Consider the following 19,329-nt stretch of genomic DNA (forward strand, 5'->3'; position numbering starts at 1 on the left):
TCTTCCCATTCAAAGTCCCAGGACAGGCTCTGACTGGACAGACTGGGGTCAAGTGCTCATCCTGACTCAGTCACAGTGGCCTAGAAGATACATTATGTTGGTAACAGCAGGCAGGGGCTGATGCCAGAGAAGGCAAGTCTGCTGTGTATGGAGCCAGAAGTTGATTAGGAGTTGGGAAGTTTCTCAGACTCACCAAGCTCTGACCCTCCTTCAACCTCCGGGCCTTTGCACACGCAATTCCCTCTTCTCAGAAAACTTTTCCCTCGCTCTACCAGGCTTTCCTCCAGGTCTCCACTCAAATATCACCTCCTCCTAGTGGTCTCTTACTCTGCACAGGGCGCTCGCTGCCACAGACACAGCTCATTTGCTGACTGCCTAGTAGAATGTCGGTCTGGGCTCCCACTGCTAGGGCAGGGCCTGCGGGCCGGGACGCCTCGAGGAGCCCAGGCCCCACAGGAGGCGCTCAAGAAACGTCTCCGAGGAAAGGGATGCCACTCGAACGCACGCGCGCCCATCCACACACAGACCACACCCGCCCCCCGCCCGCTTTAAGGCCACAAGTTGGGGTACGCGTGGATCCCACCCACCTACAAACCCACCGGGCCGGAACTCACGGACACACCCCAGCCACAGACCACTCGGATCACGGTGCACAGGCTCAAACACGCGTGCGCCCACACACGCTCGGCCACACGCAGGCCCTGTTCTCTGCCACAAACACGGCACGCGCAAGCGCGCGGACAAGGCGATCAACTCAGTCGCGAGCCCACCCGAAACCAGGCGCCCACTACGCGCACGCGCGGCCCCGAGTCCCCGCCCCCTCCGGGTCTCGCCCGTCAGGGGCGGGGCGCTCTGGGGGCGGGTCTGCGGCACCGCCCGGGAAGCTGCGCGAGGCTGGGCGGCCGCCACCACATCCTCCTACTTCTTTTCCTCCTCCGAATCCAAGCGAGCCGAGCCGGGCCGGGGCAAAGCCTAGGGCTCCGAGGGCGCGGGCGGAGCGGGGCACAGAGTCATGGCGCACCAGACCGGCATCCACGGTGAGGGCGGATGGCGGACGGGCAGGGGGCCGAGGGTCAGTGCTCACGGCTGCGCCCCCTTGCTGGCTCTCGGCCCCTGTTTCTTCCCCGGCACCAGCCTGGGGAAGCTTCCTGTTCTCTTTTGCAGCCGCGGGTCGCCTGGGGTGGGCACATCTTGGTGGGATGCGGACTTACTGTGCATAGTTGAGGGTGGGCGTACATGTACGCCCACAGCTGGGGTGGAAGTATCGGTGTTCCCATCTATGTATTTTTGCCTGTGTGTGCCCATCTTTGTATTTTTGTTCCTTTCTGGGGGTGGGTGTACCCGGATGTGCACATCTGAGGGAGTGTGCACGCATGTGCACTTGTCTTGTGTGTACAGTCCTGTGTGTGCACATCTGGATCTGACTGCTTGTGTACATCTAGTGCACATGCACTAATGGCTGATTGGACACTGTCGCATGGAATCATCTTTAGACATCAGTGTTTCGTGACTGTGTGCACATGTCTGTGGGTGTCTGTGTGCGTGTGCACAAGTTGGGTGCATTTCAGTGTTCATTTGTTACCATGGATGCGTGTATGGCTCGTATTGGTTTGTGTCTGTGTGAGGAGGGTGCCCTGACCTTGGGCTCTTCCTGGGACCCTCACGAACTAGGCTGGGAAAAACCTGGGACAGGTTTTTTAATAAGTGGGATGTGGAGAGTCGCCAATCTGACCTTGACCTCTGATCTCTCTGCCATTTTCCACTCTGATCTCCTGAGTCTGCCCCAGCCAGTGCTGGAAGGCTCCTGCTCCAAGCTGGAGGCAGGGAAGTGGGTCCTGACCCTAGAGATTCCAGGCCAGCTCTCCCGACCCCAAGCTTCTCCAGCCCAGAGCATCACCCTCCTCCCCCAAGGGGCCGGTTTCCTCCTTATACAGGATGGGGAAGAAGCAGTGGCCAGGAGCCAGGTGTCCTGACCCTACCTGGGCCTCAGTGTCCTCCTGTGTCACTGGCCTGGGAGGGCTGCCTGGCCTGTGGGGAAGGCCCAGATAGCCCAGTGGTTTGGCTGTCAGCCACTCCTCCCACCACATCAGGATTCCCTGCCCTGGGCCATCACCATCAAGCAGCCTGACCGCCTGGATCTCTGCTTGTGGTTGTGGCCGCTTGGTGGCTGGCCCTGAGAGGGTTTCCCTGGCCACATCCCACAGGACCAGAAAAGGCAGGGGCCTGGGTCTGGGCCAGCCATTCTCCAAGAAGAGCTGGAGGGGCGGCTTCATGACTCAGCCCCACAGAAGGGAACAGCCCCTCACCGGACCTGCCCCTTCCTTCCCCTTTGTCTGATCATTGCTGCTGCCTCCAACTGAGAGGGGATCAGAAGTTAGGGCTGCTCCTCCCCACTCTAAGCTGACCCGTCCTGTGGCCTGGGCCCTTCCTCACTCCCTCATTTCCCATATGCTGCGATGGGCCTGCCTAGGGGAGTCTGAGGGCTGAGCCCCCCTCCCAGCCCTCCTTCTGCCTGGGAGCAGCCCATTTCTTCCCATTTCTGTCCTGAGGAGGTGGCAGGAGAGATCACCCTGGATGCCCAGGTGCCAGCCCTGACCTGGCCATAGGTGTGGATCTGCTGCCTCAGAGCTGGGCAGGGGAGGGACCTGTAACCTGAGGCTTACTGGGAGGGGGGTGGGAGGTAAGGCAGTGGGGGGTGGGGGTGGGGGACATGAATCTTTGATGATAGAGGCTCAGGTGTCCCAGGCCTGGCCTCTGGATTATTGATGGTGACTGAGGAGGCATGGAGGGGGATGTCTCTTCCACTACTGGGGTGTCATTTTGTTCTGGTAACACTAGAAGGGGCGTGTCAGCCTCTCCCTTGGGAGAGGTCTGAGCAGGTGGAAGTGACAGCTCAGCACGGTCCCGCCGTCATTACAGTAATAAAAAATTAATAATTGCTCGGACTTCCCTGACAGTCCAGTGGTTAAGACTTCGCCTTCTGCTGCAGAGGGTGCAGGTTCATTCCCTGGTCGGGGAGCTAAGATCCCACATGCCTCAGGGCCAAAAAACCAAAACATAAAACAGAAACAATATTGTAACAAATTCAATTAATACTTTAGAAAAATGGTCCACATCAGAAAAAAATCTTTAAAAAATATTAGTAATTGTTACTAGGAGAGGCTCTAACCATGTGAGGGGTATTAGCTCCATGTTATTGATGAGCTTGAGGTTCAATGAGGTCAGAGGTCACAGATAGCTATGGGAAAGGTGGAGCCCCTGAGGTCAAGCTCTTCATCAGGGACCTGCTTGGGGTCCTCTGAGGGGCTGCTCTGTCCTGGCCCAGTGGGGCTGTGTCTCCATGCCATGCTGCTCTCAGCCCCAAGGGCCTGCCGGGCTTAGCTGGGACCCTGCCCACCCAGTGGCCTTGGAGTGTGGTACACAGCGTGAGGTCTCAGGCTCAGGGTCACCCTGCATGATGGGCACCTGAGGACATGACCAGAGTTTGTTTTCCTAAAGGCCCCCCCCACCCCGCCCTCGAGCTGCCGGGGCTGGGTCCTATAAATATTCTCTGACCTCAGCCGTCCAGCTGTGTTCCTGCAGAATTCTCCTGACCCCTGGGCAGCCCCAAGGTCATGCTGGCCTGGCCCTGTGCACCCAGAGACCCAAGTAGGTCCTTCCCAACTTGGACCTTGGTTTCCCTCTCTGAACCACCAGTGGATCTGTGACTTCCATGGTTCCCTAGCTCTGACCATGATCCTCACTTCTGCACTTGGGTCCTTGGTCACTGGCTGTCACCTTTCAGCTCTGTGGCTCAGGGACCAAGACAGGGTCTGTTTTGAGGAGACCCTGAGAGTCACTCATCTTTCCAGCTGCCTGGTGGTGGAGGCTTATCGCCCCCTGGCAGGGCTGTGCCAGGGCTGGCCTGGCTCCCCAGGGCCTCTCAGGGTTAGGCAGCGTGGCTGGTGGGCTGGGGCTGGGTGTGCATGCATGTTTGTCAGTGTGTACCTCTGTATTTCTGTGTACACTTTGTACAGCCACTTGCCTGTACACACATGTTAGCCACACTCTGCATTTGCCTGTGTGTGAATTTATTAGCACCCTGGGGACTGTATCTGTGTGTGTGTGTCTGTGTGTTTGCACGTTTAAATGTGTGTGTCCATTTATGTTAGACCAGCTGAGTGGTGTGTTCATATATGAGGGCGTTTGCATTTCTGTTCCTCTCTCTGTCCCATAGTGTTTATGTGTTTCGTTCACACATGCTGGACTGAGTATGTACCCATTGGCACGTGCAACATGCAATGCATGCGTGTGTGTATGCGTGTACATGTGTGAGTAGACATAGTGGGCAGTGCGCATTGGGAGCATTTGTTCTTGTATTTCTGTCTGTGGACATGATGGTGCTGGGAGTGTCCCAGGGCAGCTCTGTGCTGGGCCTTCTTGGGGAGGGGACAGGAGGGGGCCGTTCACTCTGGCTGGTTTGGCCTGTCCCAGAGCCCGCCCCATTCTCCGGTGGGCTGTCCCATCCCCGTGTGCCCTGTCAACAGAGCCATCCCAGCCAGCAGGCCGCCTGCCTGCCACCTCTGCTGGCTAAATTTGGGAGCTTGTGTTCAGCGGCTGTCTCAGGTTCCCAGTCACATGGGGGGCCGTATTTAACCCGGCTCCCAGCTCCGCCACCAGACCCCCAGGACAGAGCGGGCCCTGAGTGTGTTCCTGCCCACCGTGCTCCCTCTGTCTGCTCATCCTCCACCATGTTTCTTGTTCTGGTAGCTACCGAGGAGCTGAAGGAGTTCTTTGCCAAGGCGCGGGCTGGTTCTGTGCGGCTCATCAAAGTCGTCATTGAGGACGGTGAGTGCTTCCTACAGGCGAGGGTACAGGCTGGTGGCTGGACCCCGTTGCTTCTCTGGGAGGTGGGGGGACATTGGCTTCCAGCCCCCTCAGGACCTCAGTTTCCCATCTGAAAATGGGAGGTGTCTTGTAGGAGAGCGTTGGAGGTGGGCATGGTCATTCTGCCTGTTACACTGAGTAGGAAGCTGAAGCTGGGGGGATAGCAAGGAGAGCCCTCCCCGGGCGGTCCCGCCCAGCCTCCCCAGAGGCTCTGTAGTTGGCCGTTGGCCTAGTCAGGGGGCTGGGCTGGGTTAGGTAGGGTGGCAGGGGATGAGTAAGGCCAGGCACTGCCCCGTGTGGCTAGTGCCACTCACCTCCCTGTGCAGTCGGCAAGCCTGGCCTCGCTTGGCCACTGGCTGGGGGAGATTCCTAAGGAGAAGCCAGGGCCCTGCCTTTGGGAAGTGCCCTCACAATGGGGAGAAGGGACTCGTGTCAGCCTCTTTGAGAGCAGGACTAGGGGATTCCGGGCTTGGCTAGGCCTTGACCTGTACCCGGGATACCTGGGGCTTCCGCAAGGGGAGGTGCTGGGGATGTAGGGGTTGGGGGGGCAGGTGAGCTTGAGCTGAGGCCTGAAGTGGGGAGGGGCTTTGAGGAGGTAGAGGATTAGACTGAGGCTTGGGGGGACTTGGGGTAGAAGAGTCCTGGGGTAGAGGACAGCTGAGGGGCTGGCCCTGGAAGTAAAGCGTACAGACTCCAGGACTGGGGGTGGGCCGGGCCGCCACAAATCCTTCCAGCCCTTCTTGGTAGCCATGCAGTAGTGGGCCCTTCTGGGGGCTCCCCGAATGGGGTTGGTGCCCAGCTGACTTTTCACACATTGAATTGGGTCAAAGCAGGGTCTGCCCAGACCCAGAATTCACCCCAGGCTTTAGGGCCAGAGTTGTGCTGGGCTTTGTCCAGGGTCCCCAAATTCAGATGCCCTCAGAGGCTGGGTCAGGGTCATTGGGGTAGGTCAGCCCCCTGGACCCCTCCAAAGAAGGGACCCCAGTCCTCAGCCTTCCCTGTCGCCTCCCAGACAGGTTGTCCCTGTAGACGTTTAGCAGGAGGAGTCTCTAGGTGAGCCCTTACCTGCATTCAGCATTACAGCTGTGGGGGCACCTGGGAGTGCCCAGGAGGGTCCAGGCCTCCTGACAGGCAGCCATTGCCCAGCTCCCACTGAGTGTGGCTTGATCTGATTTTTCTAGAGAAGCCATGAATTCCACTTCTTATGTGAAACTTCCCAGTTTGAAAAATGTTGGCAACAAATTAAACAACTTGGGCAGTGCTGTTGGGGTCCAGTCGGCCCGTGACTGCTGGTTTTCAGCCTTGATCCCATCTGAGCTCTGGGAGGATAGGTGAGGAGGCCAAGGCCAGAGGGAGGCGGCTGGGCTGGTATGCCTGGCTTGTTGGGACTCCTGGACAGCCAGGCCCCTTGCCCCCATCAGGAGGGCCTGGTGGTCAGGTGCCGGTACCTCCTGGCCAGGCGGTGATTGTCTCCTTGCCCCAGTTCTTCCTCTAGCCTGGGCCTGTGCACATCTGGGCTGGTGTTCGGTGCCACACTAAGGCCCTGTGGGCTGATAGGTCAAGTGTATGTCCAGCCTCGATACCCCATTCAGCCACTCTGCACCAGCCAGGGAGGTAGCAGGCCTGGTCGGCCCCAGGCATTAAGAGGTTGGCTGCTTTTGATTTGTTACTTCCGGGGAAGCTGCAGCTGGTGGGGGGCAGCAGGGTAGCTGTTTATACAGTGTCTGGTAAGAGCCCCTGTCTCCCTCTTGCCCTCCCACATGCCTTTGTGCCTGCAGATCCCTGTGGCCTGAGGCTGTGATCCCACTTCCCATAGCACATTCGTTCTGAGAAGGGTGTGCTGGGGGGTCTGCTGGAGCCCCAGGCTGAGGGAGGAGGGGGCAGGAGGTGGCCCAGTGGGGCTGTGTGCTGAGGAGCTGTGCGGTGGGTCTGAGTGTGTGGGTGTCTGTGAGGGGTCGCGTTGTCGATGGCTGTGGGCATGTGGCTGTGTGTCTTGGCTACTCCTTGGCTCACCTGGCCTCTGCCCCCAGAGCAGCTCGTGCTGGGTGCCTCGAGGGAGCTGGTGGGCTGCTGGGACCAGGACTATGATGGGGCCGTGCTGCCGCTGCTGGATGCCCAGCAGCCTTGCTACCTGCTCTACCGCTTGGACACGCAGAACGCCCAGGGCTTCGAGTGGCTCTTCCTCGCCTGGTCACCTGATAATTCCCCTGTGAGTCCTAGGGACCCCTGCCCAGCCCCCAGATTGGAGGAGGGGGGAAGCTGGGTCTGATTGAGATAACACGGCCCTGCCCCAGGGAGTCTGAACGGGGGAGACATCAGACCCTGCACTAGAGAGTACGAGAGCAAGGGATGAGGTCCTGCGCTTGGAGCCTGGGGTCTCTGAGAGCGTCCAGCCAGATCAGCCTGACTCTGGGAAGCAGATGTTGGGCTGGACAACGGCTCCCCCTGCTGCCTGAGCCTCCCTACTGCAGCCTCGCCCCCTCTGCTGGGTGCTCTGCTGCGCCCTCTGCTGGGTGTGTGGGCCCAATGAGGTGACCAGGTCCCCACCCAGAGGCTCTTGCCTGCTCCTGGACGGGCAGCCCTGCCTGGAGGGGTCTCATGGCTTGGCCCCCACCCTTCAGGTGCGGCTGAAGATGCTGTATGCAGCCACACGGGCCACAGTGAAGAAGGAGTTTGGGGGCGGCCACATCAAGGATGAGCTCTTCGGGACTGTGAAGGTAGGCCCCCTCCCCTGGGCGCCCCTCGCCCCCTTCAAGGCCAGGACCACTAGATTGCAGTCATGGACCCACAGAGGGTGAGGTGTTATACAGGCTCACAGAGTAAGTGGGTGCCAGGCTTGGGGATGAGTAGGGAGGGCTGCGAGGGTCCAAGGTCTGCAAGCTGGGGTGCTTAGTGGGCTTCTGCCAGCCCACCCCAAGGTGCTTATTTACTCCTCTGCATCCACCGGCCAGGATGACCTCTCCTTTGCTGGGTACCAGAAGCACCTGTCATCCTGCGCGGCGCCTGCCCCGCTGACCTCGGCCGAGAGAGAACTTCAGCAGATCCGTATTAACGAGGTGGGTGCGCTGGACAGGGTGGGCAGAAGTCCTGGCCCGAGGCCCTCGAGGTCACGTCAGGCCCTGCTGGCCAAGCCTGTGCTCCCCAGGTGGGCTACACCCTGGTTTGGGCAGGTGAGGGCCTCGCTCAATGTTCACCTGTCCCCAGGTGAAGACAGAGATCAGTGTGGAGAGCAAACACCAGACCCTGCAGGGCCTGGCCTTCCCTCTGCAGCCTCAGGCCCAGCGGGCACTTCAGCAGCTCAGACAGAAGACGGTCAACTACATCCAGCTGGTGGGTGCGCGTTCCCTGCCCTAGGCACACACTCAGGGCGTACTGCACCTCCACCCTGCTCCTGCGCACACGCATGAGCTCACGTCAGCTCACCCATGTACTGGTGGGAACACGCCGCCCTCCATCCCTACCCGTTCCCTACAGTCGCCACGTGTGGTGGCTGCACTCTGTTCCCCTGCCCGGCCCCGGCTCACCCACAGGGACTCCTGTGAGACACTGTCCCTCAATCCGCCCTCCACGCTGCGTACACACATCACCCCTGGGTTCACCCCTCAGCTCTGAGCCCCTTCCTGTCCCAGACTCCCTCTGCAGCCCCCTGACCACCCCTTTCCCCAGCCAGGGTCCCTCTGCCCCAGTGGTCCAGCCTGCCCCCTTTTCAAGCAGAACGGGTCCTCAGCTCTGAGGATAGGCTGGCCCAAGGGTGATGCCTCCTTGAGGTGAAGGCCCTCCCCACTGTCCTGTCCATTGTCCTTGCTGGGACTTGCTCCTCTAGCAGAGTGTTCAAAGGGGCAGAGTTGGGGCTGCGCCCAGGAGTGGCCTCTTCAGAGGGACCCACATGGCAGGATGGGGGAGGGGAGCCCCGGGAGAGGGAGATGACAGCAGGTTCCCACCTCAGGGAATTCTTGTTGGCGAGGGTGGGCCTGGGCCCTCCCCCGCGCCGTGCCCTCACATCTCCCCCTGCCCCTCGGCAGAAGCTGGACCTGGAGCGGGAGACCATCGAGCTGGTACACACAGAGCCAACGGACGTGGCCCAGCTGCCATCACGGGTGCCCCGAGATGCCGCCCGCTACCACTTCTTCCTCTACAAGCACACCCATGAGGGTGACCCCCTGGAGTCTGTGGGTGAGTGGCCACAGCAGGGCCCCCGCGCTGGCCCACAGCTGGGTGGGCCGCCTGCAGGGGCCATGGGGCAGCAGGAGTCCCAGGCCCACCGCGGCTCACCTCCCTGTTCTCTGCAGTGTTCATCTACTCGATGCCCGGCTACAAGTGCAGCATCAAGGAGCGCATGCTCTACTCCAGCTGCAAGAGCCGCCTCCTCGATTCCGTGGAGCAGGACTTCCAGCTGGAGATCGCCAAGAAGGTGGGCGCCCATTCCCTAGGGCCTCGCCTCCCAGGGCCCTGTCACCCCACCCTCCACGTGGGGCATCAGGGTCCCGTGAGAATGGCAGAGCAGGGGCATTGTTGCCCTGTTGGTTGGATGGGGAGACTGAGGCCCAGGGGGTAGTGTGCATAGCCCAGGCTGCCCAGGCAACTGATGTCTTGGACAAGCCCCAGCTGTGACACACATATCTCTCCTTTTCCTGGGTCTGGAAGGCAGGTAGGGGGTGACAAGACCTGCAGGGCAGCAGGCCCCAGGCTCTGTGCTCCTGGAGGTGCGTTTTAGGTGGGGATCTGAGAGGACACCCCAGGGCTAGAGTGAGAGAGATCAGGGGTGTGCCCCAGGAGTGGGGGTGACCAAGGGTGGTGTGTGTTAGGGCCCTCCACCCTTGGAGTGACCGACCACTGCTTTGCCCTGCACAGATTGAGATTGGCGACGGGGCGGAGCTGACGGCCAGCTTCCTCTATGACGAGGTGCACCCCAAGCAGCACGCCTTCAAGCAGGCCTTCGCCAAGCCCAAGGGCCCCGGGGGCAAGCGGGGCCACAAGCGCCTCATCCGTGGCCCCGGCGAGAATGGGGACGACAGCTAGGTGGCGGGACCCGAGCCCTGCTGGCATGTGGAACTGTGGGGCTGCCCCTACCCCACCCCCACCCCATCCCCGCAGCCACCTCCCTCCTTCCCAGCCTGGGCTCTGGGGTGGCCTCCTGTGGGCAGGAGGGCTGGTGAGTGAACATTCTTGCAGCTTCCGAGGACCACTGGGCTGGCATTTTGCGACCCTCCCCCTTTGCTGTTCCTGCCTCTCATCCATGTGCCCAGGGCATCTGGGGACCCTGCCCAGCTGGTTCAAGGGGCTGGGTGGGGGACCTGGCATGAACCTGGCTCCCAGGGGAACTGAGACTAGGGTCCCAGCATGGCCCAGAAGCCTTTGCCCACAAGGGGTGCGGTCATTTGGGGCTGGGGCAGGGGGTCATTGCAGGACGAGATGGTTGAATGCTGTATTTTTTAAAGAATAAAATATTTTTAAATCAACAGTTGAGTCTGGCCCTGAGGGACCATCTCTGGCACCGGGAATGGGGAAGCCCTGAGCATAGAACTGTCCCCTCCCAATGCAGAAGGGGCCTGTTGGCCTGCTAGGTGGAGCCCCAGCCCTCCCGGCTGCAGATGTGTGGGAGAACCTGTGTTCCTGTGTACGAGGGCACAGCGTGGAGAGGCCGGCTTGTCGATGGGAGCTCCATCCAAGAGGCAGGCACACCTCTGCTGTGATATGGGGGATCTGGGTGGATTCGTTTTCTGTGGCTGCTGTAACAAAGTACCACAAACTTACTGGCTTAAAACTACACATTTATTCTCTCACAGTTCTTAAGTCTGAAATGAGTCTTACAGGGCTAACGTCACAGTTTTAGCAGGGCTGTTTCCTTCTGGAGGCCTCGGGGGAATCCATTTCCTCACCTTTTCCACCTTCTAGAGGCCGGTTGCATTCCTTGGCTTGTGGCCTCTCCATCTTCAAAGCCAGGGGCATAGCATCTTCTCTCTGATTCTGCTTCCCTCTGCTTCCGTTGCCACGTGGCCATCAGTAGTCAAATTCCCTCTGCCTCTGTCTTATAAGGACATTGTGATTGTATTCAGATAATCCAGAATACTCTGCCCATCTCAAGATCCTTAACTTAATCCCACCCGCAAAGTCTCTATCACATAAGGGAACATATTCACAGGTGCCGGGGATTAGGACATGGACCTCCTTGGGGGCCTGCCACACTGAGTAAGCTCTGCCCACTAGGTTTCCCGGCTGCCGTGGGGCTGAGGCATGGTGGCTGTTTCCGTGGACCTCTGGATCTTGGTGTCTCCAGCCCGTGTGTGCATGTGCAGACTTCACTGTCAGCGCATTGGCCCTCTCTTAGGTACCTGCGTTCTGCCCCGAAGGGCCTGGGTTTCTGGTCCCAGGGAGTCTGGGAGAATCTCCCTCAGGCTTGGGATTCAGCAGGAACCAGAGCTTCATTCTCTGCCTCTGAGAAGTGGGTGGAAGACTCCTCCCATCCTGGGTGGGAGGTGTGCAGGGGTGGGGACATGTGGGGCCAATGATGGATTCAGCTGCTGGATGGGCACCGTCCTTTTTCTTGAGAGTGCACCTTGGGCTGGGACTCAGGGCAGTATTCTATCCCTGGGGCCTCTCTCAGCCCCTACTAAAGCCCTTATTTATTTATTTTTAAAATTAATTAATTTATTTATTTATTTTTGGCTGCGTTGGGTCTTCGTTGCTGCATGCGGGCTTTCTCTGGTTGCGGCGGGCAGGGGCTACTCTTCGTTGCGGTGCACGGGCTTCTCACTGCAGTGGCTTCTCTTGTTGTGGAGCATGGGCTCTAGGCTCGCGGGCTTTAGGCTCGTGGGCTTCAGTAGTTGCAACACACAGGCTCAGTAGTTGTGGCTCATGGGCTCTAGAGTGCAGGCTTAGTAGTTGTGGCGCATGGGCTTAGTTGCTCCAAGGCATGTGGGATCTTCCTGGACCAGGGCTCGAACCCATGTCCCCTGCATTGGCAGGCGGATTCTTAACCACTGCGCCACCAGGGAAGTCCTAAAGCCCTTAGAATTGTAGGGAGGAGAGCTGGAACCCTAGCCAGAACCCAGAGAAGGAGGCTGTCCTTTCCCACCCCAAACACTCGTTCTCAGGTGAGCAGGAAGACAATGCCATCACCCTCAGACTGCTAAACCACCTGGGCCTGTGCACCAGCTGGACGCCTGGCAGCTTGGCACCTGCCTGCCATGACACCCATCCAGAGGTGGGCACAGAGAAGCTTCCCCCTCCCAGCAGAAGCCCTATTTGTTTGTTCATTCATTCACTCATTCATTTAACCATCACTCAGAAACACTCTCTGTGCCTGCCCAGGGCTGAGTGCTGGAGACCCATGGATTCAGCAAATATTGAGCACCTACTATGTGCCGGGTACTGTGCTGGGCTCTGGGGACACAGACAAAAAGATCCTTGCCCTCAAGTAGCTGACATTCCAGCAGAGGAATAAGAGAATATACAAGAAACCATGAAAAATCAGTATTACGGTGTGTTAGCAGGTAAAAACTGTTAAGGACAAATTACGTATAAGAGCTCAGGAATACCCAATCTGGGGTAGGGGGTTTATAAGAATGTCATAGAAGACCTCATTGAGAGGGTGATGTGTGAGCAGAGATGTAAAGGTGGTGAGGGAGGGGACCACGTGAGTATCTGGAAAAAGCTTCAAGACAGAGGGAACGGGGACTCCCTGGTGGACCAGCGGTTAAGACTCCATGCTCCCAATGCAGGGGGTCCAGGATTGATCCCTGGTCAGGGAACTAGATCCCTCATGCCGCAACTAAAAGATCCCACACGCCACAACGAAGATCCTGTGTGCCGCAACAAAGACCCAGAGCAGCCAAATAAATGAATGAATGAATGAACGAACAGCACATTCAAAGGCCCTGGGGCAGGAGAGTACATGGGTGTGTTCAAGCCACAGCTAGAAGGCCAGTGGCTGGAGACTGGTCAGGGAGGCAGTGGGAGGGCAGATACCATAGGACCTTGCTGGCTATGATGTAGACTGGCTTTGACCCCAGAAAGAGCCATGGAGGCGTCTGAGCAGAGGAGGGACCTAATGTGACCTAGGGGTCTAATGAGAATAAGCTGTGGGGCTTGAGAGCAGAATCAGGACAGCCCTGAGGAGGCGACGACTGCACTGGTCTAGGCAAGAGGTGATGGCGGCTCAGACCAGGCTGGTGGACGTGAAGGTGGGGGGCAACGGGCAGATTCTGAACATGGAGCCAGCAGGACTTGCTGAGGGTCCCAGGTCACCTTGAGGCTTTGGGCCTGAGTGATCTGTTATGATTACCTGGGTCAGAAGGATCGTGTGAAAAGAGCCTCAGGGGAGGATGAGCCAGGAGGTCCCAGCTGGTCCAGCCATGGGGTTTGTGCTCTGACGGTGTGTTGGGAATGCAGAGGAGGCCCTGCTTCTAGAGAAAGCGGCAGCTGCAGTGGGGCAGGTGAGCCTGGGCAAGGCCAGTGCTGCCCCCCGACCCCGTACGCCAGGCCCGGCATGGCACACAGAGCCCTGGGGATGGGGCCGCAGGGCAGGAAAGGGCAGTGTGGGAGCTGCTGGCCTGAGAGTGCTGCCTGGGGGCAGGGGCTGAGCAGGCCCTGGCATGGGTGTCAGCAGCCCACCCAGGTCTGGCACTGCCCCTAATTCCACTCTCTCACTGACCTTAGACTGGGCTCTGGGTGGTTGTTTCTCCCCAGACTTCCCAGAGGACCGGTGTGAGGCCCATGTGGGATGTGGCGGATTCTTAGGACAGGCTGTGGAGAAGAGGGCGGGGGGAGAGTGGAAAGAGGAAGAGGTGAAGGGGCCGGCTGCCACCTGACTATGCAAATGGCCTCTGACTCATTGCATCCCCCCGACACCCCTGCCCTGGGCATGGGGTGGGGGAAGGAAGGGGGCTAGGTTATTGTGAAATTCTCACTTCCTCTGTTCCCCGAGCCGTCACCACGGGAAGGGGCTGTGAGTGCGAAGCATCCTTCCCTGCAGCTGCTGCCTAGTCTGCCAGCCAGACCCTCTGGAGAAGCCCCCCTTCCCTGTCATGGTAGGACAGCGGCCCTCAGTCCCCAGGGAAGGGGACAGTGGGAAGTGGTAGGGAGAAAGGTGGGTTTGGTGGCTGCAATGGTGAAAGGGACAGTCACCCAGGTGGCCCTGGGGAAACTCACTGAACCCTGAAGACATCAGAGCAGAAGACCTTCTCTGAGCCATGAGACACAAACCCACTGCTTGGGTGAGGAGGCTGGGGCCTAGGGCTGTGCTCAGTGGTGGTGCTGGGCTGCGAGCAAGGGGACCCCCAGGCTGGGCGCTGTCTGCCCTTTGCTGCCCAGCCTCCCCTCCAATCCATTCTGACCCACAGCAGGTTGAGTGCTTGGGCTGGGTGAGGTGGGCAGAGGGGGAAAGAGCTGGGCAGTGCCCACCCTGGCCAGGGCCCTGGGTGGTAGCCAGCCTGAACCCCAGCAGGAGACCCTCATTCCCACCTCTTGGCCAAATGCAGAGGGAGGGCTGGGGGAAGCCTGGTAGAAAGAAGAGGGAGATTTTCAGGGGGCTGGAGGGAAGGGAAGATGCCTCCTTGCTCAGGAGGAAAGAGAAATGACCTCTGAGGAACGGAAGGAGAGAGTCGGGGAGAGCCTGGGGGGCCTGTTGACCACCTACCTGGCTCTCCTGTCCAGTTGGGGTTTGGTTGAATGAAAGCTCTAGATCATGAGTCTGGATTTCAGGTCCAGAACCAGTTCTGACTCCCCGTTCTGAGTCAAAGGCTGGGCCTCAGACCTGAGTCCAAGTTCCCTGTGGGCCTTGGAGGTGGGATGGGCACTGGGCAGAGAAACAGGAACCTCCCTGGAGGGCTGGGAGCCCTGCGGGAGACCCCGGGGGGGCGCAGGAGAGGTGGAGCTGGGGCCGTGCCCTCACACGGTGCCCACCCCGCAGGGCCCCTGCCGTGCCCGGCACCCCCTTTCTCTCCTGGTGCAGGCGGCAGCACTGGCTGCAGCCCTGGCCCAGGGCACCCTGCCTGCCTTCCTGCCCTGTGAACTCCAGCCTCACGGCCTGGTGAACTGCAACTGGTTGTTCCTGAAGTCTGTGCCACACTTCTCGGCCGCAGCGCCCCGGGCCAACGTCACCAGCCTCTCCTTGCTCTCCAACCGCATCCACCACCTGCATGACTCCGACTTCGCCCACCTGTCCAGCCTGCGGGTCCTCAACCTCAAGTGGAACTGCCCGCCAGCCGGCCTCAGCCCTATGCACTTCCCCTGCCACATGACCATCGAGCCCAACACCTTCCTGGCCGTGCCCACCCTCGAGGAGCTGCACCTGAGCTACAACGGCATCACGACCGTGCCCGCCCTGCCCAGGTCCCTCGTGTCCCTGTCGCTGAGCCACACTAACATCCTGGTGCTAGACCCCACCCACTTCGCCGGCCTACACGCCCTGCGCTTTCTGTACATGGACGGCAACTGCTACTACAAGAACCCCTGCCACCGGGCACCGGAGGTGGCCCCGGGCGCCCTCCTTGGCCTGGGCAACCTCACGCACCTGTCGCTCAAGTACAACAACCTCACGGAGGTGCCCCGCCTCCTGCCCCCCAGCCTGGAGACCCTGCTGTTGTCCTATAACCACATTGTCACCCTGGCGCCCGAGGACCTGGCCAATCTGACCGCCCTGCGCGTGCTCGACGTGGGTGGGAACTGCCGCCGCTGTGACCATGCCCGCAACCCCTGCATGGAGTGTCCGAAGCACTTCCCCAAGCTGCACCCCGACACCTTCAGCCACCTGAGCCACCTCGAAGGCCTGGTGTTGAAGGACAGTTCTCTCTACAGACTGGACAACAGATGGTTCCGTGGCCTGGGCAGGCTCCAAGTGCTAGACCTGAGTGAGAACTTCCTCTATGACTGCATCACCAAGACCACGGCCTTCCGGGGCCTGGTCCGGCTGCGCAGGCTCAATCTGTCCTTCAATTACCACAAGAAGGTGTCCTTTGCCCACCTGCACCTGGCGCCCTCCTTCGGGGGCCTGGTCTCCCTGAAGGAGCTGGACATGCACGGCATCTTCTTCCGCTCGCTCAGCGAGACCACGCTCCAGCCGCTGACCCACCTGCCCATGCTCCAGATTCTGCGTCTGCAGATGAACTTCATCAACCAGGCCCAGCTCAGCATCTTCGGGGCCTTCCCGGGCCTGCTCTACGTGGACCTGTCAGACAACCGCATCAGTGGAGCTGTGAGGCCGGCAGCCACCTTGGGGGAGGCGGATGGTGGGCCGGAGGTCTGGCTGCCGTCCAGGGACCTCGCTCCAGGCCCACTGGACACCCTCAGCTTGGAGGACTTCATGCTAAGCTGCAAGAACTTCAGCTTCACCTTGGACCTGTCACGGAACAACCTGGTGACGATCCAGCCAGAGATGTTTGCCCGCCTCTCGCGCCTCCAGTGCCTGCACCTGAGCCACAACAGCATCTCACAGGCGGTCAACGGCTCGCAGTTCGTGCCGCTGACCAGCCTGCGGGTGCTGGACCTGTCCCACAACAAGCTGGACCTGTACCACGGGAGCTCATTCACGGAGCTGCCGCGACTGGAGGCGCTAGACCTCAGCTACAACAGCCAGCCTTTCAGCATGCAGGGCGTGGGCCACAATCTCAGCTTCGTGGCCCAGCTGCACTCCCTGCGCTACCTCAGCCTGGCGCACAATGACATCCATAGCCGTGTGTCCCAGCAGCTCTGCAGCACCTCGCTGCAGGCCCTGGACTTCAGTGGCAATGCCCTGAGCCAGATGTGGGCTGAGGGAGACCTCTATCTCCGCTTCTTCCAAGGCCTGAGAAGCCTGGTCCTGCTGGACCTGTCCCAGAACCGCCTGCATACCCTCCTGCCACGCACCCTGGACAACCTCCCCAAGAGCCTGAAGCTGCTGCGTCTCCGTGACAATAACCTGGCCTTCTTCAACTGGAGCAGCCTGGCCCTCCTGCCCCAGCTGGAAACACTGGACCTGGCGAGAAACCAGCTGAAGGCCCTGAGCAATGGCAGCCTGCCGTCTGGTACCCGGCTCCGGAAGCTGGACCTCAGCGGCAACAGCATCGGCTTCGTGACCCCCGGCTTCTTTGTTCTCGCCAAGCGGCTGGAAGAGCTCAACCTCAGTGCCAACGCCCTCAAGACAGTGGACCCCTCCTGGTTTGGCTCCCTAGCGGGCACCCTGAAAATCCTAGACGTGAGCGCCAACCCGTTGCACTGTGCCTGTGGGGCGGGCTTCGTGGATTTCCTGCTGGAGGTGCAGGCTGCCGTGCCCGGGCTGCCCAGCCGAGTCAAGTGTGGCAGTCCGGGCCAGCTCCAGGGCCGCAGCATCTTCGCACAGGACCTGCGCCTCTGCCTGGACGAGGCCCTCTCCTGGGACTGTTTTGGCCTCTCCCTGATGGTGGTGGCCCTGGGCCTGGCTGTGCCCATGCTGCACCACCTCTGCGGCTGGGACCTCTGGTACTGCTTCCACCTGTGCCTGGCCTGGCTGCCCCGGCGGGGGCAGCGGCGGGGCGCAGACGCCCTGTTCTACGATGCCTTCGTGGTCTTCGACAAGGCGCAGAGCGCAGTGGCCGACTGGGTGTACAACGAGCTGCGGGTGCAGCTGGAGGAGCGCCGTGGGCGCCGGGCACTCCGCCTGTGCCTGGAGGAGCGTGACTGGCTACCCGGCAAGACGCTCTTTGAGAACCTGTGGGCCTCGGTCTACAGCAGCCGCAAGACCCTGTTTGTGCTGGCCCACACGGACCGGGTCAGCGGCCTCTTGCGTGCCAGCTTCCTGCTGGCCCAGCAGCGCCTGCTGGAGGACCGCAAGGACGTCGTGGTGCTGGTGATCCTGCGCCCCGACGCCTACCGCTCCCGCTACGTGCGGCTGCGCCAGCGCCTGTGCCGCCAGAGCGTCCTCCTCTGGCCCCACCAGCCCAGTGGCCAGGGCAGCTTCTGGGCCCAGCTGGGCACAGCCCTGACCAGGGACAACCGCCATTTCTACAACCAGAACTTCTGCCGGGGCCCCACGACAGCCGAATAGCACAGAGCAGCAGCCCAGCATGCCTCGTCCCCCCCTCTACTTGCCTCTCTGCCTGGGATGCCCCAACCTGCCTTGCTCTGCGAGACCACTGCTCTGCCTCCCCCTCCCCCCAGCCCCTGGCATATAGCAGGTACTTAATAAATGCTACCGGAGGGCCAACAGCTAACCCTGAGCTCACTGGAGGTGTGAGTGGGAGGAAAAGGGGAGAATTCTCCAGGCCTTCCTAAAATGAAGGGGAGCAAGAGGTGATTTGGGGGTAATTGCCATGGAGAAAAAGAGAGGGCCCACGGGGCATGGGTCCGCAGGGGAGGGAAGATGCTAAGGGCAATTGTGTTCACTGGCATCTTTTCAGGGGAGTCTGAGGAAGACCACCGAGTGTGGCCTTGGTCTTTCCCAGAGAGCAGGCTGGGTCTTCTGCCCCTGTCAAACCCTCCCCAGATGCCCAGTCCTACCGAGCTCAGCATTCCTCTGGAACTGGTCTCAGGATCTGCCTCCTTCACCAGCTGGAACTGAAGCTGCCTCAAGGGCAGAGAACCTGCAGGCCCCCTTCATTTCTGACTGGCGCCAGATTCCTTGGAGGCGGCGGCCCTGGGGAATGTTCATTCCTAAGGAGATGGGGAAGATTTGAGGCAAGTTCAGAGGGGTGATTGTGCCCTCTAGTGGCCATGTCTGTGCTGCACCCAGGAGGCTGGTCCAGGCTGGGGAGAGGAAGGCCTGCGTGTGAATCCTGGCAGCAGCGAGCTGAGAGTCAGGGAAGATTCTAGGGTGAGCTCACAATCCATCCCTTTCTGTTTCCACCTAGAGCACATGCTCAGTCTCTCTGTTCTGACATCAAAGGGACACCTAGATGAGCCGCCACCTCTCACAGCTGATTGCACTTAGGTGAGAGTTGCAGCCAGGATGGAGTGTGTGTTTCTAGTTTTGATACTAGATTTCAGTGTAGATTTTGGGATACTGCCAGGAGCCTTGATGCCCACATGCCCAGTGTTTGGAGGCAGCCTGTTCACGGTCTCCACAAGTGTTTGGGGAGTTGTGGGTCCTGTCAGGCCCAGAGTTCTTGTGGTGCTTTGCCCAGGCCAGCTGCCTCACCATCCCCACAAGTAAATCTGCCCTTTGAGGAGCAGAGGAGACACCTGCAGCCTCTCAGTCAGAGCTGGGGCCTGGGGCGGTGGGAGAGTGGGACCAGCTGAGCTGGCCCAGGCCAGTTTGGGGCAGCTCAGGGGCTCAGGGCCTCTGGGCTGGAAGGTTGGAGCTCATGTAGACTTGGCTAATCTTGCAGCCCTGGTGGAGCTGGGAGGCTGCTTTTGCCCTCCCTCCAGGCCACAGCTGGGAGAGAAGTATAGGTTTCCTTCTCCTTTCTGACCTGGGTATAGGGGCTCCTGCAGGGGGCTGGCATCCCCTATTATCTGCCTGCCTGAAAGAAAGACAGAGGAGGATCTCTGACCCACCTATCAGAAGCCCCA

The 19,329-nt window shown here is 60.1% G+C and overlaps 1 protein-coding gene across 2 annotated transcripts; it reads left to right on the forward strand.

Annotated features, from left to right (window-relative positions):
- Positions 1-866: 866 nt before the first annotated feature.
- LOC137773015 (twinfilin-2) lies at positions 867-17,866 on the forward strand. Of its 2 annotated transcripts, none has more exons than XM_068557317.1 (9): positions 867-1,037; positions 4,750-4,827; positions 6,897-7,075; positions 7,488-7,583; positions 7,818-7,922; positions 8,071-8,196; positions 8,889-9,039; positions 9,156-9,277; positions 14,777-17,866. In XM_068557317.1, the coding sequence occupies exons 1-9, from the start codon at positions 1,013-1,015 to the stop codon at positions 17,864-17,866; spliced, it is 3,972 nt and encodes a 1,323-aa protein (XP_068413418.1). In that variant the 5' UTR covers positions 867-1,012. The 2 variants fall into 2 exon arrangements, with proteins under 2 accessions (XP_068413418.1, XP_068413419.1); XM_068557318.1 differs by lacking the exon at positions 14,777-17,866 and adding an exon at positions 9,718-10,325.
- Positions 17,867-19,329: the final 1,463 nt, after the last annotated feature.

The sequence above is a fragment of the Eschrichtius robustus genome, chromosome 12 (genome assembly GCF_028021215.1).
Source record: "Eschrichtius robustus isolate mEscRob2 chromosome 12, mEscRob2.pri, whole genome shotgun sequence".
NCBI classification, from domain to species: domain Eukaryota; kingdom Metazoa; phylum Chordata; class Mammalia; order Artiodactyla; family Eschrichtiidae; genus Eschrichtius; species Eschrichtius robustus.

Excerpts from the sequence above, each read along its gene's own strand:
- LOC137773015 (XM_068557317.1), top strand. The coding sequence starts at position 1,013 with ATGGCGCACCAGACCGGCATCCACG. Across the intron at positions 1,038-4,749 it reads GCACCAGACCGGCATCCACG|CTACCGAGGAGCTGAAGGAG; the intron begins GTGAGGGCGGAT and ends TTGTTCTGGTAG. Across the intron at positions 9,040-9,155 it reads TGACCCCCTGGAGTCTGTGG|TGTTCATCTACTCGATGCCC; the intron begins GTGAGTGGCCAC and ends TGTTCTCTGCAG.